The following is a 22100-nucleotide window of genomic DNA, read 5'->3' on the forward strand; positions in this document are numbered from 1 at the left end:
ATTTTATTATTTGTTAAGTTGATGTGGTACTAGAAATATTCCTGGGGAAGAAATAGAAAGGAGCAGTTTAATTAAGCATACAGTTATTTTGTGTCTGCTTCTGGCATTGGGGATCTTGAAGAAATGCTTCCCTTTTATTACAAAGTGCTGAATTTATTTTTTTTTTAAATATCCAGAGCTGCTTCTGTTGGCTGGAGCCCAGTCACTAAATCCACATTGGTTAAAAGCTGTGTACAGTCACATTTCTTCTCCCCCAGCTGTGTGTAATGAGCTGGTTTTGCAGAAAATGACTGACTTGTGGTCTTCTGCTTGTTCCCTTTCCCAAGAGAAATCCTGCAGGAGATCCAGAGGCTGCGACTTGAGCATGAGCAGGCATCTCAGCCCACACCAGAGAAGGCACAACAAAATCCTACCCTCCTGGCAGAGCTGCGGCTCCTCAGGTAAGTGCACAGCAGTAAAACCTCCAGCAGCTCCTCAGACAGACTTGTAGCAATTGAGGAAGAAGTATGAGATAAACCTGGCTTATGCATTTGGGACCTTTTTTATATAAATATAACACTGTATTTTTTCTCCTATTTCAGTGCAGGCTGTGGTCCTAAAAGTAATTAAGTTTATGCTTTAAGCAGCATGCATGAAGAATCTCACATATTACTCATCTACATTAAATTAAGCCTGTGCATTAGTGTTTGCAGAGTTAGGCCCTTAGGTCATTTGGAATAGGTCCCCAAAGCCTTGTCCAAGTGTCATTAATCATATGGGGGAAAATGTTCTTCTGTCAGAGCAAATGCTTCTACAAAGACTTCTCATCTGTGCTAAAGTAAATATAGAGTTACATGAAAATACAGCCAGAGTTAGACATTAATTTTTGGAAAATTCCCCATGCTTTGAACTCGAAGGAAAGGTCAGTTCTCTTCATTGTGCATAACCAGGCTGCGGAGTTGTGCGCCATGCCATGTGAGGGCGGGGAGGAATAACGACATCTGCCGCAGCTGAGGACCTAGAGAATCATTTCTCACATTATCTCACTAAGCTAAAAACGTTGATACGGATGTGTCTGCTTGTTAATTAGGGTATTCTACACAAGTGTGCTAATTGCCATATATGTCAAGTTGAAGAAGAACAATTGGTACAGATCTGTAGGCTCCCTGTATGTCCCAAAGTTCCTGTAGTGAGAATCAGGCTGGGAACTATTCAAAACACTTAATCTATTTAGAGAATAGAGTGTAAATCATTTCTTTCTGGTGAAACAATGCTAGATTAAGTTTTATTCCCCTCGCCCAAACAGCAGTTCTCTCATGAGAAGACTAAAGAAAATTTTTGGCCATGTAGCTCTTCCTCCTTGCACTAGAAATACTTCTGGTCCCTAATTCATAACTGAAGGAAATTACTGTAGAAAATTATGCTAAATTCTTTCTTTACAAATACTGTACAGTTTTATTGCTACGTTTTCCACACTAAAATATTTTTCTGTTTCACAAATACTTACATTTGCTTTCCAATCTGGAAACAAACAGCTTCTTGATTTCTGAGTGGTTTTAGTATGTAATTACTCCTAGATATCCACAGGCAAAAGATAATTTTGTGAGAGCTTAAGGTATAAAACTGAGCACAGTGAAAATTGATACGCTGCACAAAACATGCTAATGATGTAGCTCCTTCTGTGTATCAAGCTGAACCTCTATTTTAAACAGTTTTAGGAGGTCAGCTTTCTTCTATGTAGTTAATAAATAAAATTATCCTTTAAAAAAAAAAACAAAACGATTGTGCAATGTTAGCAGATTGACTACTTAATTTTACATCTTTTCAATTTTGCCACACTTAATAAAACCTTAATAACCTTATTTAAATTTCCTGATGTGGGATGTCCCTAGGGCAGTGGTGCTGAGTTCCTTGACTACAGTATCTTTTCTGATTGAATATGCAGTGTCAGAAGCAGTAAGTAACTTTAAATCTGTGCATCTGTACACTGTGTTGTACCCTGCTTAGATCCTCTCTCTACGCAGATTAAATCTAAAAAAAAAACAAGCAAACAAAAAAAAAAAAACCCACAGAGGTATGTGCCTAGGATGTGCCACTTTGGATTACGTGGATATCTTCTTTTTAATGGCAGTTTCTTGAACTCAGTAGCTTTTGTACAAATCATAGCATTTCCAGCCATTACATTCTTGGAAAAGAAGGTCCAACACAGATAATTAGTCCTCCAGAAGAGGAAATACAAACTAGCAGAGTTGTTATCTTGTTGTCTTAATGTACAGGTGAGAGATAGCACACATGCTAACCTGTAGAAATGAATGATATGTATCTGCTCGCATATCTTAAATAGAAGTCTCAAATCAGAATTTCATGCTTCCTTAAATATAGGAAACATATTTAGTTTGTTGATTTTGTTCTTCCTTAATAGAATAGAATAGAATTGGACTAGACTAGTTCAGTTGGAAGGGACTCACGAAGATCGTCCAGTCCTACTCAACCACTTTAGGGCTAACCAAAAGTTCAAGCGTATTAACAAGGGCATAATCCAAACACCTCTACAACACTGACATGCACTGGGCATCAGCCACCTCTAGGAAGTCTGTTCCAGTGTTTGATCACCCTCACGGTAAATAAATGTTTCCCAGTGCCCAGTGTGACCCTCTCCTGGAGCAGCTCTGCCATTCCCATCCTGCCATCAGTTCCCAAAGAGCAGAGCCCAGCACCTCTCTGCTTTCCCTCCTCAGGGAGCTGCAGAGAGTGGTGAGGTCACTTCTAGGGCTCCTCTTCTCCAGATTGCTCTCAGCCTCTCCTCACAGGACATGCCTTAGAAGTCTGCTACCAGCTTTGTTGTTCTCTGGACACTTTTAAGTAACTTAACAGCCGTTTTGTATTGTCAAGCCCTGAACACACAGTACTCTAGGTGAGGCCTTTAGGATAAAGTCATGTTTTACAGGTAGTACAAAGATAACAACATAGTGTTTTTATTTGATTTGCATGATAATGTATAAGATATACCCAAGATATACCTTTTTCAACAGTAACAGTTTTGGTTACATCCTGGCTTCCAGCAGGCAGCAATTCCATACTGTATTCATTTGGGGACCTCTCATACAATGCTGTGTCAGTGAAACATGTGGTGCTGTACGTCCCTGCGATGCACTGGAGCTATGCAGGATCAAAACTATTGCTGACTGTGGGGCACAGACTGGCTGCCACACATGAGGTGGCCCAGTGTTCACAGTGCCACAGGACTAGCACTGGACTTAGAGCCCAAACAGCTATTTTCAAGCAATTATAGTTCTGCTGTGTGATAGTCTTATGCTTGCTTCTGAAAAGATAGGAACAAAGGCAATTCACTGTGGTTTTCTGGCTGAATTTCTGAACTCTTATAGTACACAACACATATCTTGCCCTGTGCAGTGCCCCTGCTGTAATTTCCTGCCCTTCAGGGCATAGCTTTAATTTCTCCTGACAGTTAGCGAGGTTATTGACTAGAGAGATTCACAGATAGAAAAATGAAATCACTGCCAGGCATTCCCACAAGGGAAAATGTACACAATCTTGAACCCCATTTGCTCTTTGGAGAAGGATCTGTGTCGATATCTGTCTTTTTCCTAATCTCTGTACTCAGCCTCACGAACATTCTCAGTATGAGGGATCTCCATAGCCTACACATAACCCTGCTTTCTAGGCACTGAACGTGGTTAAAAGCTGCTGAGGGCTAAGGTCTGATTGTATCTGCTTGTTTCTCAGACAGCGGAAGGACGAGCTGGAACAGAGGATGTCTGCTCTCCAGGAGAGCCGAAGAGAGCTTATGGTTCAGTTAGAAGGCCTCATGAAACTGCTGAAGGTAAGGAACTGCACTTGATACTGACACTTGATACTGCCCTTTCCTTTGACAGAGAGGAGAGATGAGTGCAGGATTCTGCAGAACTTGGCAATTTTCATGATAAAATTTGGCAGCTTGGCTCTTTGACCTTCCCTTTCTTTCCTTTTTTTTTGCTTTTTTTTTTTTTCTTTTTTCTTCAAATTCAAGGCTTTTAAATGATGACCAGAAAATAGTGTTCCTGCAATAACAGATCATCGTTGTCATCTACTGCTAAATGGATGAAACAGTAGAGATAGGCTCCATACTATGGACTAAATAACACAGTCATTTGAATAACAGTATAGCACAATGCTATACAGTCCTGTTTTGCTCATTTGCAGAAGGATTTGACAGCATTTCTGGACTTCAGTCTATCAGTCTCTGAAAGTGCTTCCCAAGTAACACTTGATCATCTTCACAAATGTAGAAACAAGCCTGTGTTAACGAGGTGAAACATACCTCAAGAAAGGATCTCACTTAAAAGCTGAGGTATCAAAATATCAAAACATACGCACTTTTAAGAGAGGCTGGAGTAAGGTTGAAAGTGCATCTTTCTTTGAGTCTAGCTCCATTTTTCTGCTGTGCCTCAGCACAAACAATGCTGGAAATTCATGTTGAAAGGAAGAATTCTAAATGGCGTGAGAGTGTTTTCTTTTTTGCTATGCCAGATTTAATGAGCACGTGGAAAATCCAGTGCAGCTTGGGTCAAATGTGGCTCTGATAAAAGCAGAGAGAATTTCAAGGAAATCCATTAAGCAGCATGTATTTGCATTAAATGATGTTGGACCCCTTGAGTTATTTGCATCTCTCCTCACATGGTCTTCTGCAGCCACAGTGCATTGGTGACATGTGAGCACGGAGGCCAACCGAACACCCAGCAGATTTTTGCAAGCCAGGATTAGATGAGATACTTTTCCCTCCATCCGTGAAATGCTTCGCAGCTGCAACTAGTGGTCAGGTCAGCCTGCTGTCATTGCACTGCCTGAACAAAAGGAACATAGAGCAGGAGGTTGCAGTAGCTTTCTGCACACTTTACACTGTTCTGTGTTTCAGACTGCTTAGAGATCAGACCATCACCTGGCCACTTTCTCAGCAACTATGGCTTTAGCTTAACTTTGTACTCCACATTTTTTCTTCTATTCCTCACTTACGTGCTGGTTAATCTAATGTGCTGATCCTCTTTTTCTTTAGGAAGAAGAATTGAAACAGGCAGTAAGTTGCCTACTTATTGGAGACCTCACTAACTCCTGAATGTGATTGTGTTCTTGTGATTTATTTTACTGATTTATTTTACTTCCTCTGCTTGAAATGTGTGCATATTCTTTTGACCAAAATTAATATCTTGCATTTCTTTCACACATTATTTTCAAGTATGTTGGAGCGATTTTCATAATCAAACCCCTTAGAATGTGAGTCATGACTACAAGGAGTCTTGATCTTTTTCTCACTCTTCTAAATAAGGACATTTATTTTATATAAAAAAACAGGATGTGAAAGCGACCTTGCACATGAATTAAAGAACACTTCCACCACAGAAAATGTTTTGAAAATGTAATGATAACTTTGGGACTATCAGAAAAATGTAACTGATTTTACATTAGAACAGTGAATTTGAAATTCATTCAAAACTAATTGAATTCATTTGAAATTCAGTTGAAAACTAATTGTTTTCTGTAAGCTAAGTTTGAAAGGGCAGTTTTAAACTTTAGATGATTTCATTGGTTTGGAGCTTTTTAGTATTGAAAAATATTTGGAAATAGTCTTGGAAAAATATTAGGCTAAAAAACACCCTTTTCAGACAGCAGTCTGATTTATAAGTCTAATAAAGAAGTGTTGCATTTTGACAAAGCACATTTCCTCCAGGTTTCATCAGCAGAAATACAGTTAAAAGTCTGAAGTTTTCTGTCTGTGACACAACATGCTGAGTTCATAGGCAATACTTATCATATAGCTAGTGTTTTGCGTTTTGGCTAATTTTTATAAAGCATCAATCTGTGGCACCCAAAAATAAAATCTGACCAAATACTGATCTTTAAAGCCCCCCCATCCCAAGCCATCCTATGAAATATCACCTCTGTTTAAGAGCCATCAATATAGTTCTGTGTAACAGTGTTAAAAGGATCTTCCATTCACAAAAGAGAGGCTCCCAGCATGAAGAGTTTCCCTATCATATAGAATGTTCACTGGACAGTGTAAGTGGAAGCTCATTTTTGGGTTATTACAGGATATGAGTTTTTCTTCACGGAGTAATAGCCATGCTGAATACGAGGTGATGGTGCTCAGGAATTACTCTGAGTTTCCATGCAATTATACTCATTACACTGTGCCATTTCATGATCTGTTGAGAGAAACAAGATTAAATTAATTTCTGGATGAATTCAATTGGGATGAGCCATCTGGCAAATCATCTAACACTTATGAACTTTCTATTTCTCTGCTGCCCCTCCTTGAGAAAGGATAATGAGTTCTTAATGTCTGTGTAGCTTCTTCACCACCTGATGAGGCTGCAGGACACTTTCACATCTGTGATCACTGCTAGCCCCGGCAGAGGGAGCAGTGCACCAAAGATCCTGCTTTCACTCTCTGCCTTTTATCCTAAGCATGCGTAGTGCGTAATGATGGGAAACCTTCCCCTGTCTAGCAAGGGTTAGCTTCAAATCCTTACTCCATTAACTAGAGGTGGTGAATTAATTAAAACACAGATTTTCCTAAAAGGCACCAAAACAGTGACAACTGCAGCCAATTACAGCATAAAACCTGAAGTCATCTACAATTTGGTGGTCGCTGTCCTAGCTTCTTTTTCAGCATGCCCTAGACCTCAGCTGGTATGGCTGGCTACCTCGGGAGCAATTAGGTGCTACATTTCTGTGTCAAATTAGCGCTGCTGATGGTCTCTGCAGGTTTCAGGAGCTCCAGCCCATGAAAACCACATTTTGTCTGATAGCCACTAAGTAGGAATAGCGCTTCCATCCCACAAATTTGGGCTGAGCTGAAACTAAGTAGAATAAGCGTTTATTTCTCTTTCATCAGGCATTCCCTAGCACCCACCTATTTCAGCATTGTCTTCATTACTTCTGTATGATGTTGCCCAAATAATATAAAAATTGAAAAGTTTTTAGCTAGACAGTGAGATCCAAAAGCTTCACTCCTTTATGTTTCACAAACACTTTGTTCAGAAACTGAAAGCTTCAGATAAGAAAATACTGTTTTACATAAACACAAGGTGTCAGCCATAGCTGTAAAGCAAATGCAATGCTAAGCACTGGTGTGCAGCTTTTACATTTCCCTTGTGGGAAAATTCCAGTGAAGAAGTACTGGCAGGCATCTGTTATTTTTAGTAAATAAAATGCCTATTATGAACTTCATTCCTTAAATGTGACTTGGTTATAGGAAACAAATCTCATCCCTTTTTTCTCATATTCTCTGAAAGTTCCACTGTTGGTGTTTCCCAGAACTGTGACCATGGGGAGCTGAGGAAAAAGAGCAAGCAAAGGAGGGAACTGGGAACAAGGAATTCTTTAGCAGATCTGTTTGATAGAGGAGTTGAGACATGAAAGATGTAGTTCCCAGGTGCCTTGCCTGTCGTGCAGGGTGTGTGACCTCCAAGAACCTTGAAGCATCTCAAGGGTGCTTTTTACTCAGCTCCTTCTGGACCAGAGATCAGTATTGCTACTTCTGTGGGGACGGCTGATTGCAGAAACAGGAGAGCATCTGGCCATTATGTATTTGACTTCTCTTTCATCTATCATTTAAATGTTCTAAAACCGATCATTACAGAAATTTTATATATTAAATCCTTTATTCTTCCATCAGTAATGTGCTTATTCCTCATAAGCCTTGATGTCTCTCTGGTGATAATGTCTCTTAGAAGGGGGTGATAGAAATGAACAAATAGCTTAGTATTCTGATACATAATTTATGGCAGGAATTTATAAAAATCTCAAGGGCAATGCTGCCTTCTCTCCATTATGGACTGCCACTGTCTTTTCTTAGAATATATTTGCCAACCCTTTTCTGGGCCACTGTGGCAGCCACTACAGGAGTCAACAGAAATGGCATGGGAATACTTAAGAAATCCTTTTAAATTCTCGGAATGAACATGAGGGAAGGGAGAGACAGCACATATGTTACTTTTTGCTGTAAACTGGCGTACGTGTTATAGTCACTGTGTAAAAGTTCTCCAGCCACCTCCATCCGCCAGGATTTCAGTCGTTAAGGATGTGTGCAGCTTGGCGTGGGCTTGGACATTCATTTTTCCTTATGTGGACGTGCATTCCCAGGGGCTCTGAAACAGTCAGAGAAAAGGGCACTGTGTCTCTTGGCATCACTCACCCTGATAAAAATTATTGTTTTGTAAAGTCTGCTTGAATTTCAACTAAGTGATACTAACGGCGAGGTGCTAACAGCATGACATTTTATATGGCTGGTGTGAAAACATGTTAGCTTCCAGTAAACAATTTAGAGGTGTATGATTTATGTGGCTTAAAATAGTTCTCTAGACCCAAATGAAAGGCCTGAGGCTTTATTATTGAGCATGTCAGCTTCCATGTGGCCGAGAGGCTGCCCAGGCCTGATGGGACTCTGTGAGGAGGTGGAGGGTCTGCTGTCCTCTGTGCAGCATCACTCCCCTTCTCACAGTGCAAATCAGTTATGTTTTACCACACGTGCATGTGAACTGGGGGAAGTGTGTCAGGGCAGAGATCGGGCCTATGCTTTGGTGTTCATTAATATGGATTTTTTTTTAATTTTTTTTTTTTTAATTTAGCTGCCTGGCATTTTCCCATGTTTTTAGAAAGTCAGATCTTCACTCATGTTTTCCTACTTACTATTTTTCTACACTGGAGCATTGCTGTCTGCAAACAAACAACTGACTCCAGTGCATTTCTTTTTAGCATTACACAGCCCGCCTACAAAGAGCACGATGCCTTTGAGCTGAGGACAAGGGCTCTCACGAAGACCCATTTCTGTGCTTGGTTGTTTTGCAGACCCAAGGGGCAGGCTCCCCCCGCTCCTCGCCTAGCCACACCATCAGCCGACCCATCCCGATGCCTATCAGATCTGCCTCTGCCTGCTCCACACCCACCCACACACCTCAGGACTCTCTGACTGGGGTGGGAGGAGATGTGCAGGAAGCCTTTGCACAAAGTAAGTCTCATTAGGAGCTTGTCTGAGGTACTTGGAAATTATTTGAAAATGGCTGTTTGTGTGGTTAATGAATGACGGACTTCTAAGTTGCATGCAGTAAAACAAAACAAATATTCTTCCCTTCTGTACTCAGCACTGGTGAGGCTGCACCTCAAGTACTGCATTCAGTTTTGGTCCCCTCACTACAGGAAAGACATCGAGGCCCTGGAGTGTGTCCAGAGAAGGGCAGCGAAGCTGTGAGGAGTCTGGAACCCAGGTCTTATGGGGAGTGGCTGAGAGAACTGGGATTGTTCAGTTTGGAGAAGAGAAGGCTTAAGGGAAACATTATTGCTCTCTGCAGCCCCCTGAAAAGAGGTTGTGGTGAAGGGGATGTTGGCCTTTTCTCCCAGTTAACTGGGATTGGATGAAAAGAGAACAGCCTTACGTTGTCCCAGTGGAAGTTCAGATTGGATATTAGGAAAAGTTTCTTCTCCAAAAGAGCAGTGAGGCAGTGGCACAGGCTGCCCAGGGAGGTGGTGCAGTCACTGTCCCTGGAGGTGTTCATGAACCGTGTGGATGTGACACTGAGGGATGTGGTCAGTGGGCATGGTGGGGGTGGGTGGCTGATGGTTGGACTAGGGGAACTTAGAGTTCTTTTCCAACCTCAGTGAATGAGACTATGATTCTGTGAATCCACAGTTGTGTTTCACTGTCAAATATTGACTTTGTCAGCTGTCACACCTTGCTTTCCAGGCAGGCAGGTAAGCAGAAACTGGACACTATGCCATTCAATTAATTCTATTAACCAGAATAAGAAGAGTTGTCACTGACCTCAGCAAGGTATATTTTCAGTATGGTTTTTTTACATGAAGACTGCTGAAGAATATATGCTACAACCATAGAATTAGTTCAGGTAAGAAGAGCTCTGTTGGCCACACATCCTGCCCCAAGAAAGCCAGCCTCAAAGCAAAATGCAGTTGTTCAGGACTTTTATCAGCTGAGCTCCAGACAGCTCCCATCATGCATCTTCCACAGCCTCTGCTCCAGCGTTTGACCTTGTCTCTTACGTAAATATTTTGTCCTTGTATCTGAGTGTCCCTTGATGCAACCTATGGCTGTTGTCCCTTGCCCTTTTGCTTTGTGCCTCTAAGAAGGTCTGACTAGACTAAACAGGAACTGAGCTGGGAAATCTCAGTGAGCCCTTCCTCTGTTTTTTTTTTTAATACTGCTGTAGGCTACACCGTGTTTCTCATTTCTCGTTCCACTGTCTTGTCAAGTGGCAATACATCTTCAACTGTTTCGAATTTCTAAGGCCACAGGTTAAGTGATTATGTTGAATGCAAAAGAAAGCAAATAGCCCATGTGACCCAAATGAGGAAATAATTCCTTCTTTTTTAAAAATCTGCTTTATTCTAAAATATTTACCTCATTGCAGTTCTTTTATTTAAACAATTCTTTTGCCCTGTTTCAGTGGTATAAGTGAAATTGTAAGCAGGACTCTCTAGTTCCCCTGCTAGAGTGAATGTGTGTTTGTTCCTAAGAACCCAGTTCAGCACTCATGCAGCCCTACCCCTGCACTTCTCTGAGCACTATCTCTCTGTATCTTACAGCAAGGTCAAATCTATAATGCAATGAAGAACTTTCTACTAAAATGCTAGTCAGTTCATATATTGAACATGTTTTATTTAGGTGTAATTCCTAATTCCAGCACACCAGGCTGATGGATATCTCATTTTCTGTGAGAAAGGAAACAGTCAAGACATATTCTCCTTCTTCTGCTGTGAAAAAAAATTTAAAAAAAAATGACAGAGGCAAAAATTTGGCCACTAACTCCAATGATGTTGTTAAGTAATTTCTTCCAGAGTTAAGACTGTGAGAAATAAGATAGTGGCAGCAGTAATTTATCCATAAATAACACTAATTTGCCCCAGGCAGATGTTCTTAAAGTACATAAATGTGTTTTATTCAAGAAAGAAAGCAGTAAAAAAAGTTAAGTGATCACGTTCAAAAACTGCAGCATTTGATGAATATCTAGCTTTATGTCATTGACCACATTCCCTAGGCAGAGAGGTCAAAACCACAGAACCCGAAACCAGCCACTCTGTCACATCTTGACATACTGTGCTCCATTCTGCACTGCACCAGCAGAGACCTGTGTCCATATCCATGTCTTGTAATGCACACAAGCCATGGTTAAAGCACCATTTCTCTTGCTTTTTTTCACTGTGGAGTTTGCCATAGTTTATAGATACAAATCCAAGACAACTTTAGAGAGGGAGTGGGTGTCTGAGTGTTCCTGTGTGTGTGTGAGAGAGATTAACCACTTTGATTTACACTCCAGGAATCATCTGCTAACAACAGTATATTTAAAAAAAAAAAAAAAAAAAAGGAATAGGAAAGAACCTTAGGGTTTGGAGTTTTTAAAAGGTATTATTTTACATTCAGCCCATTCTGAAGAATCTACAGCAATTGAATCCTGCAAGTTCCTGTGAATAAATCAGTCTGGAAGATTAGAGGTTCTGTGGGATATACTGATTATACAGCCACAATAGGAGCTATGTTTGGGATCTGGGGGAGTGAAGCATGCGTTACCAACAGCCTGCTCCTAGAGAAGGAGTTTTTCATGCAGCTCACAAGAATCCTTCATGATTGATGATTAAGGGAATATTGCCAGGTCCAGCAGGGAAGCACTTCTAGATTCATTATTAAAAAGAGTTTAAAAGCAGCCTGGGGCTGTTAAGAGAGGCAATAGTGCTTCTTTTATTAAAAAAAAAAAAAAAAGTAAATTATGAAATGTACAGAAAAATCCTTCAGCTAGAGCAGAAGCTGAGAGGAAGCAGAGAAGGAAAATCCATATAAATCTTGATGAGGTCAAGTGTGTTTCTTCAACATTTGCCGTAATTATCTGGCAAATACCTAGCAATAATGGTGTCATGAAACAGAACTGTGGGAACTTATAGAAAACACTTCATTTCTTTCCTCCTTCCCCACAGACATTTTAAATGAGTTCACGCTGGATTTAATCTTCCAGGCCTGGTCTGCTGGTGTCACTGCACAAATGCAAGCTTGATGGCAATGAATAATCTCCACATATCTGGCATTGTGATTAAATGAAGCATGAGGGTAGGCTTCTGCTCTTGCATACAGCATGAGTAAATGAGGCCATTCTGCAGAGAACTCTTCTGCACGTGTCCCTCGTAAGGTCTTTGATACCCTGAATCATCACAATGGCAGCTTTCAGCAGGGTTAAAACTGCTTTGAACAGGAAAACATATGTCTTGTGAAGAATATTAACACTGTTTTGTCTGTCTCTTGCTTCAGGTGCAAGACGAAACTTAAGAAATGATTTGCTGGTAGCAGCAGATTCAATCACCAACACAATGTCGTCTTTGGTAAAAGAACTAAATTCTGGTGAGTGAGGCTGAAGAGGGTGGATAGTCAACACATTGATATTTTGTGTATATTTGTAAAAAATTAGAGCTAGGAGCATATAGACCAATAAAGAAAGCAGTACAAAAGTTTCAAAGGTAGTTTCAAAGGTTTTTTTGCTTATAGAAAAAGAAGTCTCCAAATAACAGCTTTAGAATTCAGGGGTTTTGAAAGCCGTGGTTGTAAACATACGGCTGAATGCAACGAAAATTCATGGAGAAGTTTGGCCCTTGTTTCTTAAGGAAATGGCCTTTTCAGGGAATTGTTGTACCTGAGAGGAAACTTTATCAGTGGCTGTGAAAGCACCCTGATTGATGGCAATTTTCTATTCCATAAACAGAAGTTTGCATTTAGAGAGATGACTGGGGTGGCACTGAAGAGAGATTTCAGTCTTTGGAAATTTCATTCAATATAGAATGTATAGGAACTTTTGTAAAATGCGGTATGTAGTGTACTCATAAAAATATCCTACCTAATAAGCCAAATAAGCAAAAGGTTCACTATCCTGTCCCACCACAAGATGAAGACCATTAAGTCTACAGAAACATATTCTACTATATTCTACTGCGTTCACTATGATGAGATGACCACCCTAAGCTGGAGAGACAGAGAAAGGTTTAGAGAAGTAGACTGGAAGTAGACTTGATCTTGTGAAAGTTAAATGGAAACATCTGTCAAATTTGGTTTCACAGAAGTGGGCAGCGAGACAGAAAGCAACGTGGATTCTGAATTTGGACGGACTCATTTTGATGACCTTGTTCCATCTCCAACATCCGAGAAGGCTTTCCTTGCACAGATCCATGCCCGGAAGCCAGGGTACATCCACAGTGCTGCTGCCACTGGATCCATGCGCAGTGACATGTGGGTACCTACTCAATTCACCTTTGTTCTCTCGCTCTTTTTCTGCTGAAGACAATGCAGCATATTTTCTCACCCTCTCAACTATTTGAATACACAAAAAAGCCTAAATCCAAATGAGGACAGCTTTATGAATAGACAGTAGTAAGTTATTGCTTTCAAGTACACTTGAAAGGCCAGAACTTAGGATGCCTTCAGGTGTGAGCTATCTCCTGTCAACTCTAGGACACTCAGGTAGTGTGGAGACTGTGGGACAGCTGTGTCCCTTAATCATATATGCTCTGCAGTCCCAATCCCTGTTTATCGAGACCTAAGAGCCTATTGGAGAACAATGACAAAAGAAATTGTTTTTTTTTTCTGGGGAAGACAGAATGCTTTTTTATTGACCGACTAAATTGATCAACAAACCAATTTATTTTTAGAACCAGAATCTTATCAATAGGCATCTTTCCAGTTATTTTTAGTTCAATCTCTTACTCTTTGTTTTACTCTCAAAGCAATTACTGAAGACTGATTTCCATATCCCCAAAACACCTTCAGCTGAATATGCCCTTTGGTCTACTTCATCAATACAAGACCACTGGAGAGGGCAAACAACAGCAATGTTTTCCACTTCCAGGACATTATTATTACCTGGTGGTGCATGTGGCTGGAGCAAAGGTATCCTGCTGTCCTCAAACTTTACAATAAAGGGAGGTTGTATTCATTTTGAATGTCATTCATCTGAGGAGCTTGTTTATGAATAATTGTCTTTAGGGTTACAGAAGACGGAGATCCTTTTGTCAGAGCAGATGATGAAAATTATGAGAATGATTCTGTCCGCCAGCTGGAGAATGAACTGAAGATGGAAGAGTACCTGAAGCAGAAGCTGCAGGATGAGGCATACCAGGTGGGAAAAGGAGCTGACCATACCTCTCCATAAACAAGAAATAATTATATACCAGAGCTTCCCAGAGCCCTTCTTATCCTGTCCTGGGCCCTAGGGTGTAATCTCTTCTCAGTTACTAGAACAGCCACGTTCAAAGAATCACAGTTTCAGGGCTTAGAAGGGACCTCCGGAGACCATCATGTTCAACCCCCTGCTAATGCAGGTTCCCTACAGTAGGTTGCACAGGTAGGCATCCAGACAGATCTCAAACATCTCCAAAGGAGACTCCACAACCATTCTGAGCAGCCTGTTCCTGTGCTCTGTCACCCTCATTGTAAAAAAGTTCTTCCACATATTTGTGTGGAACTTCATGTGTTCCAATTCTTGACCATTGCTCCGTGTTGCATTACTACGCACCACTGAAAGGAGTCTGTCCTCATCCAGATAACTCCCACACTTTAGATATTTGTAAACATTGATCAGATTCCCTGTCTTCTGTTCTCTAGGCTAAGTAGACTCAGGTCTCTCAGCCTTTCCAAAAACTACAAAATTCTGAAAACTGCTGCTATTCTCTCCTGTAGGCATGTGTGCATCTAGCTTCTGTGCATGCTCAGAAGGACCACACCTGAGGCACACAACAGTAGCCCTTATCCTTACCAAGGCCCTCAGGTGGGCCAGAATTACCTCTCAGCTTGTTCTCTGCCAGTTCCCCCTACGTCGCTTAGACCTCCACACTCCATACCACAGAGGCTGGTTCATGGCATTAAGCCGAGCTCTTGTTATATTTAGATTTTGTTTTCCTCCAGTAGTTGAAAACATTCATAATGGTTTCTCCACTGTGAACTGAAGCTTAAATACAGTCTGTGTGTCATTGTCATTTTCAGAATCTGGAAGGGAGGGAGAGGGTCTGGAATGAATTATATCCTAGAGAACCGAGTATTCAACAAGCATCTAGTATAGTGGAGCCTGGGGACTTGTCATTAAATACCCCCTGAGGAAGCTTTCAAAGGGCGTTTGTTTGAGAATCCAAGAAAAGCTAATTTGACAGAGGGGCCTGGAATTCCGTAGATATCCTGTCCTGCCTGTGCAGCAGTCTCCACTTCTGCCTGCTGTAATAAACTATCACAATTTTTTAAGTTATTCTGATTTGGGTTATACTAATATAAAACTCATATCTTGTAATAATGATAGTAGTAATGTTTCCATTAGGGCATGCCCAGTTCAGTTACTAAGGAGCGGGTTTAAAGCAAGCAAGAATAAGTATTTTCCCATATGGTGGTCAATTAAAATTTGGATCTCACCTATAGAGTGTAACACAGACCAGAAATATAAATGTTAAAAAAAAAAAAAAAAAAAAAAAAGGATTTAGCTGATACAGAGAGACCAACTGTACAGAAATCATATTCAAAAGCACTTTCTAGATGGGAGATGTGCTGGTAGATTTTCTGTTTTCTGATGGTCACTTTGGATACAAGATTCTGGGACTCACATGCTCTTGGTCTAATAAAAAATGGCAGTTCTTGTAGTTGCCTCTTCTGCAAAGCTGCTAGAATTAATTATTCTTAAAAAATTCATTGTCTCATATCAAAATTGCAGGTAATTTTGAGGTTGATGAGCATCTTTTGGGGGCTTGTTTACCTCAGTCTGCTACAGGCTCATGGTAACTTGCCAAAACTCATTTAGTTGCAAAGGTTGCTAAGGACATGGTGGCAGCAGCAGCAGTACTGTTATGGGGTATATATGCTAAGGCAACAGTGGATGATATGGGTGTTTTTTTTTTGTCATGTTTGTGTTTTAATCCAAGGTAGGAAATTAGGCCAATTTGACTGATATTTGATTACACTATGGAAGTACAATATACAGTAACAGTGTTACATGACACATAAGTTACATTTTGTATATGCACAAAACTGAATACACAAGTATAATGCAAAATAAGGGTATTCCTTGTGTAGTAGGAGTTGCAAATGTTGCTAAATAGACCTGGATGCTACTCTTGCTTCAGTCAAAAATAGTTTTTCTACTGTCTTTCAACAACACTGACAGAAGGGGAGGAGATCTCCTTGATGATGTCAGAATAAAACTCCTCTTGAGTATAGGTGAGCCAAGACTACACCAAGATGAACAGAAGTGTGTTCACTGAGGCAATAGAAAATCCTTACTCTAGACATGTTCCATTTAAGAAAATCTTTCCAGAAGAAATTTCATACTGTACTCCACTGTCTATCAGGTTGTCAGCTGCTATCAGGCAATTATTTGATAGCAGTAACTTATAAGTAGAAACTATTTTTAGTTGATAACCACAGGTCCGAAGGATCCAGTGTGTGTGAGAAATCCTTTCTACAATATCTGATGCCTTCTTGATTATGTAACATGTTTAAGCAAGCAAAATTGTGTATGAAGTTAGTAGCAACCACTAGGATGACTGGGAGGTGGTTGAATAATATCATGTATTGCTCCTGAGACATGCGTTTTTGCTTTGGCTTGCTCTCTGTGCTTCGCAGTTAATTTGTGGTATTTTGTTATGCTATTCCTTTTTCCGCTGTTGTCTCTGGTGCTTCCTGAAGACAAAGCCATGGCTTGCTTTCCACTTGTAAAAATAAAAGAAAGCTGGAAAATTATTGTTTTAGGGTATCCTATTGAACAGTGGTCAGGTGAACTATTCTCCTTGTGCATCCAGCCGTTGAAATTTATTGCAGGCTATTTTACTGTTTGTACTCATGTGTACACTGAATTAATCTGAATAGCAAAAAAATAAGTGGTGGCTGTAGCTGTCATAATGCAATTGTCAGCTGAGATAATCTGCAAGGGAGAACTCCTACTGAGGTTACAGAATGGTAACCTCAGTAACAATATGGCAACTGTTCTTACTTTATTAAATATCTCACTTTTTGTAAAAGCAGCACATTTAGAAAAACGTGTAGATGTAGCCTTGCATGGAAAACGGTTGGTCAAAACCCACTCTTGTTATTTTGTGTCACCTTGTCTTCAAGCAACATTTTCAAGCAAAACTCAAAATTAGTAAAGTGAGCAGAACACTCAGGATGCACAAGGGAATCTGGAGCAGGGAACCTCAAAGGAGGCTTCTTTCTCTCTTTTTCCGAAGCATGTTGTAAATAACAACTATTTGTACCAGAAAAATCACATTTAGTGCACAAGTGTAAGTGCTAACAGTGCTGATGCTCCCACATCTGTTAGCAGTTGTGTTCTTGTTAAAGTCTTTTGCTGAATGTGTTGTGTAAGGCACTTTTCATTGGGTTTGTTTTCCAAGTCTGTAATTACAGTCTTTATTTCTAGGCTTGTGCATGGCTTTCTTCAGAATAATACACTACCTGGCTGCTCACTGGCTTAATTTGTCATGTTCTTGTTTTCTATCCTTTGTTATGCAGGTCAGTTTGCAAAGTTGAGTGCAATATCCTTCTCTCTCTCCTCTCAAGTAAGTATCATTATAATTTAGAAGAATGTTTGGAATGAATCCTCCTAACGTATTTTAGTTGCAGAACACCTTGTATACTACTGAGTGTATGTGATAATGCTGTTTCTTTCTTCTTTTAACTTGTATTAGAATGCCTAGGAGTGTCACCGAATCATTTCTAATAACTCATTTGAAATATGGTCGTGGAATCAAAGACTCACGTTACACCATCACACTTTTCATCTTTTCCATTTGTTGGCCACAGGAGTGAGAATGCAGAGTTTTCATCTCTGGGGATGATGACAAGTATACTAGCCAGTGCAGAGAAAGTATATACAGAAGATAAGAAATCAGAGTACATTTCAGGAGACCTGAGTTTAACTCTTACAAAGGTTGAGTCTTCCTAGTATAACCAAAATAAATCATTTCTGGCGAAACCAGAACATCTGCTGTAGCGTGGGAAACAGGAGTTAGGCAAACATCAAAGAAAGCAATCCACCAGCTGCTTAACTGTAGAGGTGTCTTCAGATGCGTTGTGGAGGTTTAAAGTGCTCTGATACAAAGTGCAAGGTACCCACGTACTAGCTAAAGTCTGGCAATTCAGAGATAAAGCAGGATAGTTTAGAAGTTCCCTGTTGGCCCATTTTCAGGTCATGTTCTTCACACGTCAGCCTCACTGAGTTTAATGCCAAATTCAGCAGTTGTGTTTTTACTTGGAAACTCAGACAAAGACTATTTTTACGAAGGAGCCTCTTATTCTCAACATTTCCCTGGGAAATGGGAGACCGCAGGCTAACTTCTTGCCTCATCTGAAGCTGTGGTCTGCTTTTCTGACTTCCAAGGAAAAGTGCAGTCCCCTGCAGTGAGAGGTCCCCTATCAGTCGGTGGTGGAAGCAGGGTGACATTCAGATCAGCAAAACCAGCAGGCTGCACTGTGCCAGCTATAGCAGGAATTCATCTTGTTGCGTTTTGGTTGCTGTGTTTTATGCTGGAGCTGACAGAATTTCAGGAAGGACTGAAACTCTTCTTCTTTAGATGGCAGTTTTGATAGCAGAATTTGACCCTACTTCAAGAGTTTTACAAGTTCTGGTGGTACTATGATCTGAATGTGAAACTGTGGGCCTTGGTAAAGCAGCCACCAGTCTTGAGTGTTAAAAGTCGTTAGGTATTTCTGAAGCATCTGTCTCAGTGTTTCTAACAGCTAAAGCAAAATAAACGAACGTGAAAAACAAACAGCAATACCCAGAGTGCTATAAACACCAAATAACTGCATGTAAAATTTTCTCCTGATGTTGCCCCTCAGGTTACATTCATTTTTTTGGTAGTCCAGTAAAAAATGTGAGCTGAGTAGAGTTTCCTAAACACAGACAGACAGAAAAGCAAGTTTTCTTCTTTTATTTTGTTGCACTTGCCAGTTACAGATCATGTTGCTTGAAAAGGGAAATAGGTCTTTCAGAAATAATGTACATATAAACTGTGTGTGTAATGGAAATGTTATATATAGCTGGGTTTAATTGCAATTATGAATAACTGACTTTTGTATCGTGCACATTTTATTCAGTAGCAGTATTTCGTAGTTATGGAAAAATAATTGTTCATACCACATAGAATGTCTGAAATGCCTATGCTGTTTGTGTTGGGCTCTTACTTGAAGTTTACAAATTGCAGCAAGACTATTACTTCAAAGATTGTATTGTTCAATCAATAATGACACAGTCAATAGTGTATTGCCTGTATGTATGAGACAGAAAGCCAACTGGGAGGGGACCATGTCAATTTATTATAGCATCATATGAGTGGCATTGCCACTGATGGCCAGCCACGGGCTTCTGTTCATTTCTTTATTTATCAGTCATGGATAAGCAATGTTGATGTCAATTGATAAAGGCTTTTTGTGCTCTATTTGCATTTGATTTTTTAAAAGTGCTAATGTTCAATTCTCCAGAATTGATTTTGAAAAAGCATATAGTAGTATAATAAGTATAATCTAGTATAATAAGATCCCAAGAGATAAGTGGTTCGGGTAATACATAAAATATAATTTAATCATGTTTTTGAGATCATTTTGTATGTTAAATGCACTTGAATAGCACTTGGTTTGTTCTTAATAGAATAGCAGAATGAATTTAAGCTTGTCCTGAGCCAGCACTAGGCAGGTCTCAAAATGCAACTTCGACATTATTTTACCCGCTCGGGTGACTAGGGTTGACATTTTCCATTGTGGAGGTGATTGAATGGTTAGTATGGAAACAGGCAGAAATGTCTCAAATATAAAACCCCCAAATTGTCTCGACTTTTTGCTAAGAAGACATTGCTAAAGAATAATTGTTTATTCAACTTCACTGTTTTTCCAGGACAGGAAAATTCTTTGTGAGTAGCACTATTAAATTTTTCTCACCTTTCCCCTTTTTTCCAACTCTGTTCTCATGTTTATCAGCAGTGATTATAAATATTGCTGAACACCGGTTGAGAAAACCCACGGGTCTTGGGAGATAGTGTGTCAGTTCAGCCTGCCTGTTGCTCACCAGAGAAGGGTTGCTGGTTAAGCCAAGGGACACAGTGTGATAGATTATTTGTTTAAGTGCTATGGAAGCATAACAGCTTTGTATCTTTTTTTTCAGGGCAAGATGTAAGATTTGAGAGCAAACCTGCATTTCACAGGCCATTGACATTTTCAGCCCTTTGATATAGATCTGGCCATTTACTGTTTGGGAAAGATGAAATGAAGGACCTGTAGCCCAAGGTCCAAATTAGGTTACTGGCCCACAATTAATGGATGTCTAGTTTTCACATTTGCTGTGCCCACTGCCTGAGCTTTTCACCACATTTCCCATCCGTGCCCTGACCTGTTTTCAGCTGCAGGGTCCCAAACACTGCCAGTCAGAGCTGACTGATTGCTTCTAGTGATTGGCAACCCTGCCCATCGCAGGGGGTTTGAAACTAGGTGATCTTTAAGGTCTCTTCCAACTCAAGCCATTCTGTGGTTCTGTGATTTAAAGCTCATGCATTAGTGCTCATTCCTAGCGTGGGCTTCAAGCCAGAAGCTCAGGAGCTCATGGAGGTGCAAGTGTTCTGTTTGGTTGGGCCCTCTGGAGGCTCAGTTCCAGCATGAGCTCCTATCAGGCGTGACTTTTGTCTATCAAAAACTTGAAGACCTCCCTGGGTGGAGATTTCATCATCTCTTGGGGCATCCTGTGCCAGTGCAGCATCTCCCTCCTCATGATTACCCCAAAATCCAACCAAACCACCCGAAATGCAATTTGTCTTTGTGTATACTCTATCACTATCAAGGGGATTTTGTCTTTGTTATCATGCAACTACCCTTCAGACAGATGCTAACCAAACCTCCCTTTCTGCCCCTGCCTAGAGGTAAGCAAGACCAGTTTCTTCAGTCCTGTCTTCATAAGTCAGTGATGCAGTGATGGAGATGCAGATTACAAACCCTGGGTGAACTGATCACATCAATAAGGCATAATCCACTAGTGAAACCATTTGATTCGGTGTCTCTTTTTTTTTTTGGTTTGATTTTTTTCTTACTGAAGAAATGCATTAAAAACAGCATTATGTGATCCATCCCACTTGAAAATAACAGGAGGCTGGCAGCACAGCACTTCTAAAACTGTGTGCTACTTTGTGAGCTATATTTTGTGTCTCCTCTTTATTTTTTCTTCTTAAATCCTCCTCTTCTTAGCATGTAGGTGTAGAAAAGCTGCAAGAAGACTGTGACCAAGTTAACTGTGAAGAAGCAACTTTAGTTCTTTTAATTTAGTTTTAAAATCACACAAGTGGCAGGGATGTTTCTTGAAAATCTTCAAATGATATGTAGCAGTTAAGAACTTGAGGATTCAGTTATAAAAAAGACTGAGAAACAGTTTTATAATATGACAAATCGGAATTAATTCTGGCATATCCAAAATGCTGCCATGAAATTAGAGTTGTGAGGTTCATCAGTGCTCATTTTTACTTTTATGGGAGCCTCTCTATCACAATGCTGGATGTGAAACAGAGAGAAGTCATGAAAGAATGTAAAAAACCCTCTACTCACTCAAAAAGTAGTTTATCCAGAAAATCAGAAATAAAACCAGTTTATCGTCAGTACTATCAATGCATCTTCATGCATCCAACATTCCACAAGCCATTCCTGCTTTGCGCTTATGGTTATAATGATTCCATCACGAAGTATGAAATGTACCTATATTTACATAACTTTTAAATTGATTCAATAAAAATTAGTCTCACACAGCTGAGAACTGACCTATGCCATGGCTTTTGGTTGTGTTTTTTGGCTGTAAAGACCAAAATGTTCATTTATGAAGCTTTCCAAATTAGTTTGCACAATTAGGTGGTGCGGATGCATGCCTGATTTTTAAAAACAGTTGCTTAAAATACACGTCAGAAATTCTTTGTGAACCCCTCATTAGACTTGCAATGCAGGTTTCCTTTTCATTCATCAACAGAATGTTAATGTTAGGTCTTTTGTAACTGCCTGACACACGGAGATACTAAATTAAGATCATCATACCATTTGACACGCTTAGATATTGAGGAATCGGGTGGAAGCATTT

General features: G+C 40.1%; 1 protein-coding gene across 16 annotated transcripts in view; it reads left to right on the plus strand.

Annotated features, from left to right (window-relative positions):
• The window catches only part of DTNA (dystrobrevin alpha), a 215296-nt gene that overhangs the window by 188378 nt on the left and 4818 nt on the right, over positions 1 to 22100 (plus strand). For 11 of the 16 annotated variants that reach the window (XM_042870116.1, XM_042870115.1, XM_042870111.1 and 8 more), the window contains 7 exons: positions 327 to 440; positions 3727 to 3823; positions 5033 to 5053; positions 8827 to 8986; positions 12287 to 12376; positions 13087 to 13255; positions 14009 to 14141. In XM_042870116.1, coding sequence (XP_042726050.1) covers positions 327 to 440; positions 3727 to 3823; positions 5033 to 5053; positions 8827 to 8986; positions 12287 to 12376; positions 13087 to 13255; positions 14009 to 14141 — 784 coding nt within the window. Of the gene's footprint in view, positions 1 to 326; positions 441 to 3726; positions 3824 to 5032; positions 5054 to 8826; positions 8987 to 12286; positions 12377 to 13086; positions 13256 to 14008; positions 14142 to 17509; positions 17557 to 22100 lie in introns of all 16 variants that reach the window. The other 5 variants (XM_042870108.1, XM_042870122.1, XM_042870121.1 and 2 more) reach the window with 2 other exon arrangements.

The sequence above is a fragment of the Lagopus leucura genome, unplaced genomic scaffold (assembly GCF_019238085.1).
Source record: "Lagopus leucura isolate 7727_CA_CO unplaced genomic scaffold, USGS_WTPT01 Super-Scaffold_100002, whole genome shotgun sequence".
Classification (NCBI taxonomy): domain Eukaryota; kingdom Metazoa; phylum Chordata; class Aves; order Galliformes; family Phasianidae; genus Lagopus; species Lagopus leucura.